The sequence below is a fragment of the Saccostrea cucullata genome, unplaced genomic scaffold (genome assembly GCF_032062105.1).
Source record: "Saccostrea cucullata isolate Sc308-1 unplaced genomic scaffold, CSIRO_AGI_Scuc_v1 ctg10305, whole genome shotgun sequence".
In the NCBI taxonomy this organism is placed as follows: domain Eukaryota; kingdom Metazoa; phylum Mollusca; class Bivalvia; order Ostreida; family Ostreidae; genus Saccostrea; species Saccostrea cuccullata.
This window is the reverse complement of record NW_026924236.1, coordinates 10,834-23,466: the sequence shown is the minus strand read 5'-3', so window position 1 is coordinate 23,466 and position 12,633 is coordinate 10,834. Positions and strand designations below refer to the sequence as shown.

The following is a 12,633-nucleotide window of genomic DNA, read 5'->3' as shown; positions in this document are numbered from 1 at the left end:
TTTAAAGTCATCATTTCGTAAATTCTATGGTCGATACAATGACCTTGTCAGCAAATACAATTTATCATTGAATGAAATGCTGACTGACGTTTTTCATACCAATTGTTAGTCCATTATTTATACACTGAATTGACGACGGTTTTTTCCGTTATTTCCTGATTATGACAATGAGCACACGGCGGGTGTGACTGGTCAGCAGGGGATGCTCACTCCTCCATGGCACCTGATCCCACCTCTGATGTTTCGGAGGTCCGTGTTTGCTCTGCTCTTGTTTTGTATATTTGTTTAATGGACGTTGAGATTGAATACTGTTCGTTATTTCCATATCCTTATTGAGAAAAAAGTATTTTTCCAACACCCTGTATCAAAGGACCTGATATATTTTTACATTATCCTGTCTGTGATTTGATCATGCATGGCCTGCTGCTTGTACTTCCATTTGTGTCTGTTCGGTGATGTTTGCTGCACCATGCCCTAACCTCATCTCTGATCCTATATTATGATAAATCCTTGATCTTTAAGCTGTTTATTCACGGACTTTGAAATGAACCAAAAACCCAGAGGTTGTTTTCCTAATTACTGATTGATAAAATATTTCAGTCAGTTACATGAAACTTATTTAAAATCATTTATCTTGTCAAAATTCAGTACCACAACATCAGATGGAATATGGTGTTTACTCATAATGTGGTACCACATACTGCATGCATGCATCCAGCGTGTAAAAACAAATTTTGTTCAATTTGTCAAAAACTAAGAAAAAAAATTAAAACAAATAAAATGATAAATGGTTCTGATTTTTCTCTACTTATCCTTTAATATGACAGTAGAATACATTAATTTCCTATTTTCGGGGAAAACGAGTTCTGTAATACTGATGAAGATCAATATTTATATCCCAAATCACTTCATTGATTTTTTTTTTGTTGCTTGGGCAGAAGCCTGGAAAAATAATTCTAGGCCGTTATGAAAACTAACTTACTAGGAACAAAAACGTATCAGTTCTTCCTCAATATTTGATAGATTATAATTATTAGATGATTTGAGCTTTTGTTCATTGTTTTCAAATGTTCATTGACTCTAAAAGATATAGATTTTTATTGCATACACGCCAAATGTCAAGTATCTCAAATTTTTCATTTCTTAGTTATTTATATATGAGGCACAAATACGAGGTGCTCTTGTATTACATGCATGTACAATTTGAAAGCTTTCATTAGTATGTCCCATTGATTTGATTTACTCCATGATCTTAATTTTTAACTTAAACTAAAATACCAGTGAATATTGTAGATCTTTATTTATAACTTTTTAAAAAGATATGTACAACATGAAGCAAACACAATTATACGAACAGTATTTAAGTTTAAAAGTCCATTAAAACAATACAAAATAGGAGCAAAGCAAACGCGGACCTTTGTACATCAGAAGTGGGATCAGGTGCTTTGGAAGAGTGAACATCCTTTGTCGACCGGTCACACCCTCCGTGTGCTCTTTATCATGATCAGGATATAACGGAAAAATCCGTAAACATGTGCCATGGATGAGTAAGCATCCTCAGATCAGATCATAATCTGGTCACACGCACCGAGTACCAATTTTGATAATCAGGGGAAATCGAAAATATCCGTTAACAATTCAATAATGACCTACTAATCAGTATGACAATCTCAGTCAGCATTTGACTCATTGATGGATTGCATTTTCTGACAAGATCAAGGCATCCACTACAGACCTTTTGAAATGATGGATATTTATGGTACTGTTGATAATTTTGTTTCACACCTTGCTGTCAATAGTTTGCCTCGTTTTAGAAATTGTTCATGCTTAGTGTATGCTCTTGCGTAACAATCAACTGAGAGACATAAATCCCATATGCAGACGATAAGGGTACAGTGTATTTTGCCACATAATTAAGGTTTCGTTGACGATTGAAAAAAATGGTCATGGCGTCTATCATAAAGATTTATTATTAGGTCACTGCTAATTTTGTATTAATAATAATGTCCATTAATATACATACTCGCTTTCATTTTAAGGGTGCTGAAATCCATGTAAATGCTGTTAATCAACCGTTTATTAGCGAATTATTGTTCTCGCGATTTGCCGTTTAAGAGCCATTTCGCGATAATAAGTACTCGTGAAAAATAAGGAATTAACAGTATACTTGCAAACTTTGAGTGACCAAATATTCTTGAAATCAGTGGTAGTCTAAACAAATACAGTGGTGGAGATACACGCCTTTAACGATTTTTCAGTCTTTGATTTCTCACTTGACTTCAAAGAATTATACTATTAAAGTAGCAAGATCGTTATAGCAATTCTTTAGCCTCTAGTATTAAACACGGTTACTAATTAAGAGTATTATCAATGATCGACAAACGGTTAAACCAATGTCATATATTATATGCATTATCATATAATTTAGGACTTATAATCAGATGAAAACGTGTATGTTCACGTCCAATAGTGAATTTGATTTTTTTTTATCAGAGAAAGTTTTATTGACCACATATCTTTCCTATTCTGAGATAGTAAGTGTTCACATTGCAATGAATCGGTAAGTGATTTGTAACCTTTTCCCGTGGATAATTCATAACAAAAAAGGCTGGGTATGACATTAAAATTTCAGTGGGTGAAACACATGGAGATAACGAATACTAGTAGTATTCAAGATCAGAAGTACATAGAACAATTCAAAATAGGAGCAGAGCAAACACTGACCTCCAAAACATCAGAGGTGTGATCAGGTGCCATGGAGGAGTGAAAATCAATATCATAATTTATATCATAATCATAAAAATAAAATAAACATGTTATTAGCAACAGTACACGTTTTACGCCATCACCATCAGATGATTTTCACTATCTCTTTACTCCGTATACTGGATCACCTTTACTTCTCCTGTTTCATACAATCCCACCCACAACTTCCCCTCACTGTCAAAACTCAGTCCGCGAGGTCTAGATAGATCACAGTCATCTACACATCTCAGGAACTGTCCATCGTGATCAATAATGTGTAGGCAGTCGTTGGTCCAGTCTGTCACAATAATCTGACTCAGAGAATCTGTCACCAGCTCATTGGGATTAAATGTTTCCTTCCTTTTGGCTGGTGTACCATAGTATTGGAATCGGAATCTTCCCGTCTTGTCCAAGACTACCAAAGCGTCAGAATTACGGTCAGAGGCACAGATATCTCCATTGCTGTTCTCTGCTACAAACAACATATATTCACCACTTCCATAGATTGGTTTGTCATTCTCGTCTTTGAATATTTCCTGCTTGACTTTCTCTCCCTGATATCGGACAATCTTGTTTTGATCTCCATTATAAAGATTGACCAATATGTCTCCTGATCTAGTGGTGCACAGTCCTGCTGGTTTCCAATCATTTGGTGTGGTGATCACTACCTCTGATCGCCCATGTCTGTAAAGGCTTACAGTTCTATTATTATAATCGCTGTATATCAGATCTCCCTGTTTATTCACTGATATACAAATTAGTTCTTCTTCTTTTGGTACTGGGCTATCACTGGAGGAGTTTAATGTTGGTGTTACAGTATCATGCAGGGATCCAAGTTTTTCAACACATCTTATGGTTCTTCCCTTTTCGCTAACCCAACATTTATCATCTCCAGCACAAACTACTCTTAATAGTGGTTTGACCCCAGTAGGAAACGTTGCAATAACTCTTGATTTTACCAATAACTTTTTCATAGATGTCCATGTCAGTCTAGCTTTATATTCTCCTAGCTCGATACCGAGTTCTCTTTCTTGGACTGCGTTAGTTTTCAGTAAGGGAATAAAAACATCAATGACTTCAGGGATATCTCTGTATTTTTTCAGTCTGGAATTAAAGCTGGTGACCTGGGACACTTTGTTCGACTTAAGCATTTCCTGGTTTTCTTTAACTGTTTCATTCATGTCTGCAATCAGGTTTTTGAGTTTGCTTTGATGTGATTTCAGTACATCCAGATGTTCAACTTTTTTGGACTGGGTTATGGAGCTCAGTTTATTGAAGATGTTATCTACTTCTTGGTGCCAAACTTTTCTTTGTTTCTCTATTTCTTTTTCGAGTTCAACATATTTTCCCATGGATTTGGTTATTTCTCCATCTGTATCTTCATTATACTTCGTGCATTTGGGGAGAAGTTTGGATTTGATTTCTTGAGTTTCCTTTTGGATTTCCTCTTTCTTGTCATTGTATATATTTTCTATATCTAACAGGGTGTGTCCTTGATGGGATTTGATGATACATTTTATACACACAGGGACGTCACATTGTTGACATTGACCCTCACATCTATGATGTGGGTGATATTCACATTCTGGAAAAATTATCCATATCTCATTATTGGTTATTGACTTGTTCTTCTCAACACGTTTGTTTATACATTCTTTGCATAGACTGACTTGACAACTGTTACAGAAATTACAATTTTTGAGAGGGTTGTTACAAGCTTCACATTTGATTACTTTTTGAGAACAGGAAATCGCAGTACTTGTATCTCTATTCATCCTCCTGCTTGATTGTCAAAGATTTAATCTGTAAAATCAATTCATTAAACTAATTAATTGTTGTAAAGATAATAATTATGTTTTACCTTTTGTGATATTCTCAAAGAAAATCTGGAAAAATCCCTACAAACACAAGACGATTTTGTGAAACACTGACGTCCCCCGTATGACAGCTTATGACGTTGGTCATACACCTATGAAATATGCGAGCATTAGTGCTAACTGTTGAAAAGTGATGTCCAATTTATGTTAACGAGTTTGTTATTGCTCGTCAATAGATGTTTTTCAACTACATTATTTACTCAAGGAAATTATTTAACTTCGGGTATTGTTGTTCTGTTAGCTTATTTATTAAGGAAATTTTCGCTAGTAATAGAAGTCACGTGATGCCGTGATTGTGGTGCACGTCGTTGCTCTTTTATTTGTATGCAATGAATAATAATAGTTTACATTTGTCAGCGGAATTGATCAATTGTCAAAGTTAATTTTCTTTAAAAAGTATAAATTTCCCGAAAAAAGATTTATATGCTTCCTTAACATACTCGCGTAATGACATATTATTTCACATCATTGTTATCAATTTGAAGGTTTTAAGATTTGAGAAAAATCAAAGTAAGTCAAAGCATCAAACTTTTTACAAATATTCTTAACTGAAGATAATTTTAGCCAAGGTCAAGATTAACTTAGGGTTCTCAAATATGACAGGATGATGATAAATACTGTATAGGGGATTAATTTCACGGGTTGTAATTTTCACGTTTTTCTCTGCTCTGACACAGTGGTAGTTTCTTGAATTCGCGGAATTGGTATGTAACAGAAGTTTCCTCTCTTATCTATACCTATTGAAAACTTATTCACTGTTAATTGAATTCACGGATTCATTAACACCGTGAATATAGAGAATATCAACACCGTGAATATAGCTAATATTTACACCGCGAGTTATTTCCCCCCTATACTGTAGTCATTTTATGAACATACGCAAGGTACCTTACCTACTAAAATTTTTGAAAGATATTCTTAATTGAATTACAGTGCCATCAGAAGTTCATAGGCAAAATTCTGCATGCATTACCCAGTGACGTTAAAACTACGTTGTGTATAACCTTAACCTCGCATTTTAAAACGATCTTCCCTAGAGTAACAGCTATTGTGAAATACTGAACTCCATAATACAGAGATGCGATTGATCATTGTAAAATCACTATAATGATAAAATTATTAAGAATAACATGTACAATTCATGTGATGTAACTTTAAATGTTAAGGTATTTCACTCGTGAAATTTGTTAAATCAAGGATTTATTGAGAAGTACTCATATAGAGTGACTCAAAATCGCAGAGAAAATAGGGGGTCAGTGTTCATCTTACTGATCTACGGTGCAATGAAGTTGACCTTTTTGCACTTAAAATGTAACTCTTGTTTAATTACTTAAACCTTAATTAAATTTTATCAGATGTAACAATGGCTAAAAATAATTTATCTTATCTTATGTAAATTATTTTAAATAATATTTATCATTGAAAAAACCTTGCAAATTAATGCGCATAATTTATTGTATGACCTTTTTGCACTAAAAAGTAATATAATTTGGGGTACTAATAAACTAAATAGGCAATAAAAAATTTTCTTAAATCAAGCTTTTTACGACTGAAGTGCTGATCAGTCACAATTATCGAGTACTTTAAAATAATGAAAGAAAAAGCTGGGGTAAGTGATGTTAAGTTTGAAATATTGGTCAAAATATGTGATTTTTAGGCAATAAATGATGTAAATTTTATATTGACTTATTTGACATAGCTTCATTATTTTGGCAAAATTTGTTGAAGGAAGATGTAAAACTTGTTCTAGAATTATGAATTAAGATCTATATTAAATATTCCTAGCAATATCATGATGGAAAATATTCTCTGATTGAAAATATGTGAGACTAAAGTTCCAAGATATTGAATTTAACGAATGTGCAGATTTGCTGAACTATCTGAAAAATATTTTCCACCACAAAAAATAGACTCCTTCACAAAGCTTGCTTCTTTGTAGCTATTTGTGCAGTTTTTTCGTTGAATGTTAAAACATTAACATTATTGAAATTAACTATGTTTTAAAATTGAATTTTGATAAATAGTTTTGAAGTAAGAGGTTCTGCGTGAACTTTTCGAAAAAGCTGACGAGTGACCTACCTTAAGGGGGATGTACGGCCATATTTAGTGCAGTGAGAACAAAATGTAAACATTTCTTCAAATGGCTAAAGTACATTATATTTTGATCAAATTCTAAACCCTTATGATAAAGATACAATAAATATGCATAACTGAATGCATGTTGTGCATGCATATATAATCTATACTTTTGCAGAAAAATGCTTTTGATATGCACCTAAGAACTGCGCAGCTACAGAATTCAGCAGAGCCTTAAAAAATCCAAAAAAATACGCAAAATGTGCATTAATGTTCCCTCTACAACCATTTGTTGAGAAAATGTCTAAATTTTGCACTTTTAAATGATAATTTTAAGTTCAAAACAAGGTATCGTTGTCTTCAAAAAGAGTGTAAAGAACTCTGAAAGTAGTTCATTGATAGCAGCACGTGGTCTATTTTTAGCACAGAATTTTGTTTTCCAGACCTCTTCTTAATATGGAGGGACATAACAATCTTTAAATGTAGAAGAGAATTACAGCTGCAAAATATTTCAAATAATATGAACACTTTTCAAAGAGGAATTGTGTTATAGTGTGGCTTGAAGTAATTTATTTAGTATTATTATCTAACAGTTGTTAAATAGTGTACGTATTGAAATAACTTTTTGATTCCAGGTAAGGAAAAATGAGCACCATCAAAGTTTAAAATTAAGAGTTTGTAAGTTTGCCACAGATAACTTATAATATCTATCAAAAGTTTAATTATCACCAATGAAACACAAAGAAATTAAACGATATGAAAAACCTTGTGTTAGTATCTACTAGTACGAGGGGTGATCAAAAAGTTCTCGAACTATCTCTATATCTACAAAACCACAATTTAGATTAGAAACAAATTTGGTGCACACTCAAGTTCTATAAATAGCATATGCCAAATAAAGATTTCCTCACAATGTGAGAATAAAGTCATTATGCAGGTACTTGTGACGAAAAATGGTTGTCTCAGTGGAACTCATTCAACAAACGACTAAAATAATTATGGTATATCTTAAAACTGCCTTTGAAGTAACGTAAAAGAATTTGTTCATAGTTTATTAAGACAAATGACTTCCTAATAATTCAATCAATGATTTGATAGACCGTTTTAGTGAAGGAAGGGAGATGGTTGAATATGATACTTGTTATGTTGCCCGGTGAAAGCAAATTTGAAAAGGGGTTTGTTTTTAATTAAGCAATATGCTATCAAAGATCTCCAATTTACACTTTGAAAAATACTTGAATATTTCAACAATAATATAACTATCAAATACCTAAGATATCGTTTACTTTTGATCACCCCCCCCCCCCTTAATACTCTGTCAAATAAACATTTACAATTTTCATTACAGCGGAGCAACATTTGAAAAGGAATAAATTCATTCAGATTGGGTTAGGAGATTTAATGAATAATTTTTTTTTCTATTTGCCCATTTTGTCAAAATTACAATTTTACAGAGTAAAGAAAAAAATCAACAAAATTAAATATTTTATAGTATCTTTAAAATGACGTTTGGTGGACCTCCCAACTCAGGGAAAATTATTGGGTCCGTATTTATGGTGTGAGAAAAAATTCCTTAAAATTTAAATATATTTGTTGACGGAAGAAAAAAAAATCCTGTAATTGGATGTAAAATAAAATTGAGTCGGGCCATTTTTAGGCAGTAGATCGGGAGAGAGGGCAACCAAATATTTTTACAACAAATGGTCTTATCAGGCTAGTACATGTTCCATCACATACTTAGTAATGCAATTTTTTAAATCTTTGGCACTATTTTGAAAAAAGAACATAGGATTTTCGGAAGGGGGGGGGGGGGTAGTCTCTCATTTTTTTTGGAATGATAGACATAGCATATGCAATAGACCTTTGTTTGCAAACATTGTGATTGCTTCTAAATTAAAAAAAAAACAACTCTATATATTTTATCAAGCTTCGTATGTTCAATGATCGAGAGCTTACAACGTAGTCAACATAATGAGACATGATGCGTTTTTATGTCCAAACATTACTCCATACGATGTGTTGGTCATTGCAAACAATCAAGCTATTTATGTGAGGTGCCTGAAGGAAATCCTTTAACTGCCTATTTTTTTCTATCTAACTGCTAAACAAAATAGACGTATGTACCAACTTTTCGATTGTAAGACATGTAATTGCAATTTGTTTTTCATGCACCGCATATTGTTTAACATTTTCAAATTAAATGCTAAGCATCCTCCTTGCAGTGCCCCATTTCAAAAAACTTCTATCGCCACAGAAAAAAGACCGACGTAAACACATATGTTTAGGGCATTTTTTAGCTTTTTTCTTGAGTTTTAAAGAAACCAACAAATTATCAAGACTTGTTCCACGAAAAATTAAATATAATCATAGTAATAAACGCATCTATCCACAGCAGATATATGCACATGTCAAACACGTGCTCAGTGTATTAATATTTACTAGGAAACTCGAGCTGTTAGCAGAACAGTTTTTCCCGATTTGCTGGAGTGGGGTTAAAATCGCGTTTTTTCATTAATCAGACGAAGCGATGCAACAAATAAAAGTAGTAAGTAATATTACCTAATGATTATTACTTAGTAATTTCTTGTCTTTATGTTTTTATGGTCGCATTAATTCTAAAATCAATGTTATTCGAACTCTGTGTGACAGAGGAATGGCGGACGAAATAAACACATGGCCTCAGGAAGACACACATATGAAAAATCAAATTTTCAAGAATTCTAGATAATGACAAGAAAAAAGCGAAACAAATGGTTGTAGCCATATTATCAATGAATCACATTAACACCATTTTCAATGCATTTTTTATCTCGTGAATGCTGTAGCTGCGCAGTTCTACAATGATTAATTTCCTCCTAATTAAAACAAAATAAACTTAACTTTTTTACTAAGTTTGGTCTCTAACAGTAGGTAATTAGTGCATTAACACTTTGAGTAACTTTGGGCTAGTTTAGACGAGTATTAAGCGCATTCTTGGCATTTCTCATTTCACACCAGACTAGATCCAATTGGCTTGTGCATCCCCCTTAAAATAATCATAACGATGTTCAGTTTGAAGGGGGAGTTAAGGTCAAGTGTTCCGGAGAAACCATTTAGCAAGAATATTTTGATATAGTACATTAAAGATAAGTAATTAAATGTATGTACCACACAACTACAACAAACCTTACATCGAAGAAATATACGAACCTCCATTTGTTTACCATTTGTTTACCAAAACAATTAAATTATTTTTGTTTGTTCCCGAATTAAAAAAAAATCCGGTGTCTTCTTTCAAAATGATAACTGGAATAATTCTTTTGTTACTAAAAATGGCTGGTTTCTTTCATTTTCCGTATTTCATTCATATTTATCGATTCATCAATTCATTGACTTGTTTCTATTTCTTTTTAGTTGTTAGGGGAACTAAATATTTGTACACATATTTATCATTTTATGAAAAGTATATTTTAAAATTAAGATACATATTAACATGTATATGAACAGGCAAATTACTCATAAAATTACCATAAAATTACATATTGATCAAAGCAGGCTAGAGTTATTTAAAAACTATACCTTTATCATAAATCAATCTCAATCATCCGAACTGTTTTTCAAGCCACCGCCCCATTATTGCACAAACTAATATTTTACTTTCACTTTCGTTATTGTTATCTTTTAGGATCTGAAATATTAGAGTCCGTAGTTGTTATTAAGATAAACAATTAGATAACATATATACATGTAGGTCTGTCCTTTTTATATTCTTTCTTGATGTTTCATTTGGAAAAATATTACTTTTTGGTTAAAGACAATTTTTAAGAATTTATTACATTAATTTTCAGAAGTAGAAAAGTACTCGAGAATGTGCATGCTGTTCTAAATTGAAATTAACAACAAAAGCTATAGTGAATTGTCTGTTTGTCTGTCCGTCCGTTATGCTTTGGGTTTCGCATCTCTAATCTGCAACTCCTCTTTCACACTGAATGAAATTTTATGAGACTTTCAAAGAATCTTTGTAACATAGTGCCATTGCGCACCTGTTATTTACCTTTTGATCAGACACATCATTTTAGGTTTCCCAGAAAAAAACATAAATACAGCCATACTTCCTATAATAATGAAGGGTACCTTTCTCTTGTTCGCAACTCCTCCTATACCAGTGAATAAAATTTAATGATACTGTCACAGATTCTTTATTACATATTGTCATAAAACCCTTAACATCAACAAAATTATCACTTGATTTATTTCAAAATTTATTTCATAAACTAATAAATTTTATTTTTCCTTTTTCAGTCAGTCCTACCCTCAACCTCCCCTAAGTATCCATACTAAGTCCACGTGGTTTATGCAATCCACAATCGTATATACGTCCAAGCAAATATCCATCTTTATCGAGAATGTGAAGGCAATCGTTGTTGTAATCAGCTACAATGATATGACCCGTAGAGTCCGTCACAATCTGCTTTGGAGCAAATGCCTCTTTCATTGTAACTTGTCCACCAGAGTATCGGAATCGGACTCTTCTCGTTTTCATGAGAACTACCAAGGTTTAGCGTTAGTATCGCCGACGCAGATGTCTTCATTGTTGTTCTCCGCGATTTTTTCGCATCAGTTTTGAAAATTTGTCTCCCATTTTCATCTTGAAATATTTCCTGTTTCACAATGTGTCCTTGAAAGCGGGAAATTTTAGTTTGATGTTCCCTACTGAGATTGACCAGAATATCTCCTGCTCTTGCACAACACAGTCCCCATGATTTCCAGCTATTTTGTATGGTGATCATTACCTCTTTCTTCCCTTGTCTTATGATGTTGACGGTGCTAGCCTCAAAATCACTGTATATAAGCTCTCCCTGTCTAGTCATTTTGATATCATCAGGCCAAAGTTTACACGTGATGGTGACAGTATCATGTACAGTTCCGTGTGTATCATCACATCTTAGAGTTCTTTCTTCTCCACAAACCCAAGCTTTATTAGAACCCACACGGGCTACTCTACTCAAAGAACTAACTCCAGTACGAATGGTGGCAATAATTCTTGCCTTCTTTATCGACTATCTTGTACATAAAGAAGACTTTGAGCCTTCATCCTTCACACTTGACAGTAATCTCTGGTTTAAGGTAGCTATGTAATCTCCTAGCTCTATTTTAAGTTCACTCCCAAGGACCGTGTTTGCATTAAGCAAGGAATAGCCATATCTGCGTCTTCAGGGATATTCTTGTATTCAGACAACTTGGATGTATAGTTTGTGACGTCCGACACTTTGTTGGACTTCAGTACTTCAATGTTTTGTTGAACTGTTTTGATCATTTGTGTAATTAAAATTCTTGTGTATCGATACCTGTGATTTCAATTCAGTTTCGTAGTCTCCTCTAAATGATTTGGTCAACATTTATTTTATTGAAAATACTGTCTTCTTCTCTATGCAACAATTTTCTGTGCTCCCCTGTTTCTTTTTCTAGTTCATATTTTTTCAGAGAATTACTTATTTCTCTTTTTGTGTTTTCCTTTTTTCTCTTTTTATATAGGAATAATTCTGGATTCGATTTGGTTTGTCTCCTTCTGCATTTCTTTTCGTTTGTCATTAAAAATGATGTTTATATCCTTTACCCTGTGTTCATTATGGGAAGTTAAAACACATTTCATACAGACAGGAACATCACACTGTTCACAATAGACCTCACATCTCTGATTGGAATTTCACATTCTAGAAAACTAGCTCTATGTCTACGTTTTGGAAAGGAACGATATCATGGGTAAACGATCTGTATTTTTAATGTGTTTGTTGATACATTCTTCTACTGGCTTTATAGTTGTTAAAAATTGCTTGGTGGAGTTGTCACAAAGGTCACACGTGATGACATCCTGAGCCCTTGATACTGGAGAAGTGATTCTTTAGTGATGGTCAAGTAAGTAAATCTGTAAATAAATTGGTTTAACACATTTGAT

At 33.2% G+C, this 12,633-nt stretch overlaps 1 protein-coding gene across 3 annotated transcripts; it reads right to left on the bottom strand.

The window, feature by feature from the left end:
• Nucleotides 1-2,819: 2,819 nt before the first annotated feature.
• LOC134266004 (uncharacterized) lies at nucleotides 2,820-10,369 on the bottom strand. Of its 3 annotated transcripts, none has more exons than XM_062748217.1 (3): nucleotides 10,257-10,369; nucleotides 4,607-4,643; nucleotides 2,821-4,330 (listed from the first exon to the last, which is right to left on the bottom strand). In XM_062748217.1, the coding sequence occupies exons 1-3, from the start codon at nucleotides 10,263-10,265 to the stop codon at nucleotides 2,874-2,876; spliced, it is 1,503 nt and encodes a 500-aa protein (XP_062604201.1). In that variant the 5' UTR covers nucleotides 10,266-10,369; the 3' UTR covers nucleotides 2,821-2,873. The 3 variants fall into 3 exon arrangements, with proteins under 3 accessions (XP_062604200.1, XP_062604201.1, XP_062604202.1); XM_062748218.1 differs by lacking the exon at nucleotides 4,607-4,643 and adding an exon at nucleotides 4,479-4,548 and having other exon boundaries at nucleotides 2,822-4,330; nucleotides 10,257-10,319; XM_062748216.1 differs by lacking the exon at nucleotides 4,607-4,643 and having other exon boundaries at nucleotides 2,820-4,548; nucleotides 10,257-10,366.
• Between the last annotated feature and the right edge of the window lie 2,264 nt (nucleotides 10,370-12,633).